The sequence below is a fragment of the Pundamilia nyererei genome, unplaced genomic scaffold (genome assembly GCF_000239375.1).
Source record: "Pundamilia nyererei isolate P.nyererei 1_Seehausen unplaced genomic scaffold, PunNye1.0 scaffold00201, whole genome shotgun sequence".
NCBI lineage: Eukaryota > Metazoa > Chordata > Actinopteri > Cichliformes > Cichlidae > Pundamilia > Pundamilia nyererei.
Genome location: NW_005187602.1, coordinates 943,103 through 944,489, shown reverse-complemented (window position 1 = coordinate 944,489; position 1,387 = coordinate 943,103). Strand labels below are relative to the sequence as shown.

General features: G+C 51.8%; 1 protein-coding gene across 1 annotated transcript in view; it reads right to left on the bottom strand.

The window, feature by feature from the left end:
* deaf1 (DEAF1 transcription factor) overlaps positions 1 to 1,387 on the bottom strand; it is a 19,292-nt gene that overhangs the window by 3,276 nt on the left and 14,629 nt on the right. The window contains exon 12 of the mRNA XM_013914506.1: positions 78 to 347. Coding sequence (XP_013769960.1) covers positions 78 to 347 — 270 coding nt within the window. The remainder of the gene's footprint in view (positions 1 to 77; positions 348 to 1,387) is intronic.

The window sequence follows — 1,387 nt, the reverse complement described above, 5'->3', positions numbered from 1 at the left end:
TCTGGCGCGGATGTGGTCGGAAGACGAGGAGCCAGTCGCCACAGAAACCCAAGTTCCATCCGCGTCCACATCAAGACGGAAGCGGCGTTCACGTCGCCGTCGCTCATCGCTACGGCATGTCTCGCCCTCCTCTGAGCGACACGAGGAGGCTGTGGAGGTAACGGATTTCGACCTCGAGGAGCGGCAGAGCGCCGCATGCGCGCAACTGGAGGAGGAGCTACGGGGGAAGCCAGGGCTCTCTCCTCACTACGGTGAGATTTTCCGCGGGACACGCCTGGCCTTTGGGGGCCCCCGGAGTTGCCAGGAGCTCCCGCCTGACGCTCCGCCAACACTCGCCTCCTCAGCCTCTGCGTCACCGCAGGAGGCCCCACTTTCCACGTTAACGGGGCCCACGGCCAAGAAAAGACGGCGTTCGCGTCGTCACCGCATCACCCGATGCTCAGAGGTGAGTGAACCTGATCTGTCAAGCCAAGTTTCCTCTGAGCGGACGGCATGTGAAGTAACTACAGACTTAGCCGGTGATATGGCTGGCAATGAGCTATTCACCAAGCCACAGGCTAGAGACAGTCCTTCTCAGTCGATCATGACTGCTTCACTCAATCCTGTAGGGACCACAAAATCTACACATAGACTGAAAGAGACTTCCACTGATTCTCAGGGTAATAGTGTGAGTAGTGGGGTGAAGGTGTTTCCTTTTGTGTCTTTTACCATGTCTGAGGTTCCATCCAAGTCTAAGCTATCTGTTTCTGAGCCTGACCTCAAGAACTGCGTTTTCTCACCTCTGGGGCCCTCTGAAGCCACAGTAAGCAAGGATATTGCAGAAATGGCAAATCATGGATTAAAGTGTAACATGACTAGTGATCCTGTTGTCCCTGCTACTTTTGTGTTTAATGAACTGAAAACGGTGAACGCCGATCATGAACTCACTCTAACCTGTCAAGATGAAAACATAAATGCTGATCATGGTAACCTGGACTGCGTAATGTCACAATATGAATTTTGTCTTCCTGAAGGTCATACACAGGGTGATTCTGAACTGTTTTGCTCCAGCACCTGTACCTCCACTCAGGAGATGGAGGCTGAGATCAGGGTTAATGTGACACCGTTTTCTCCTGTCTCTGTGAACTCATCACTGGATAAGATTTTAGCCTCGAACAATGGTGTAACCACTCACTCTCAGCCTGAAGTGTCACCTGCTTCAGTTAATGGTTTACGTACCGTTTTGCCTGTGTCTGTCTCTCCACTCAATATAGTCATCACTCTGACGCCACAGATCACTGCGGGTGCAGGTTCCAACAAACACATCCATCCAACACACCACAGTCATGCTGCCACGGTGACATTGGTTAGGTCCATACCTGTGTATTTACTGTTTTTTCAGGAGTTA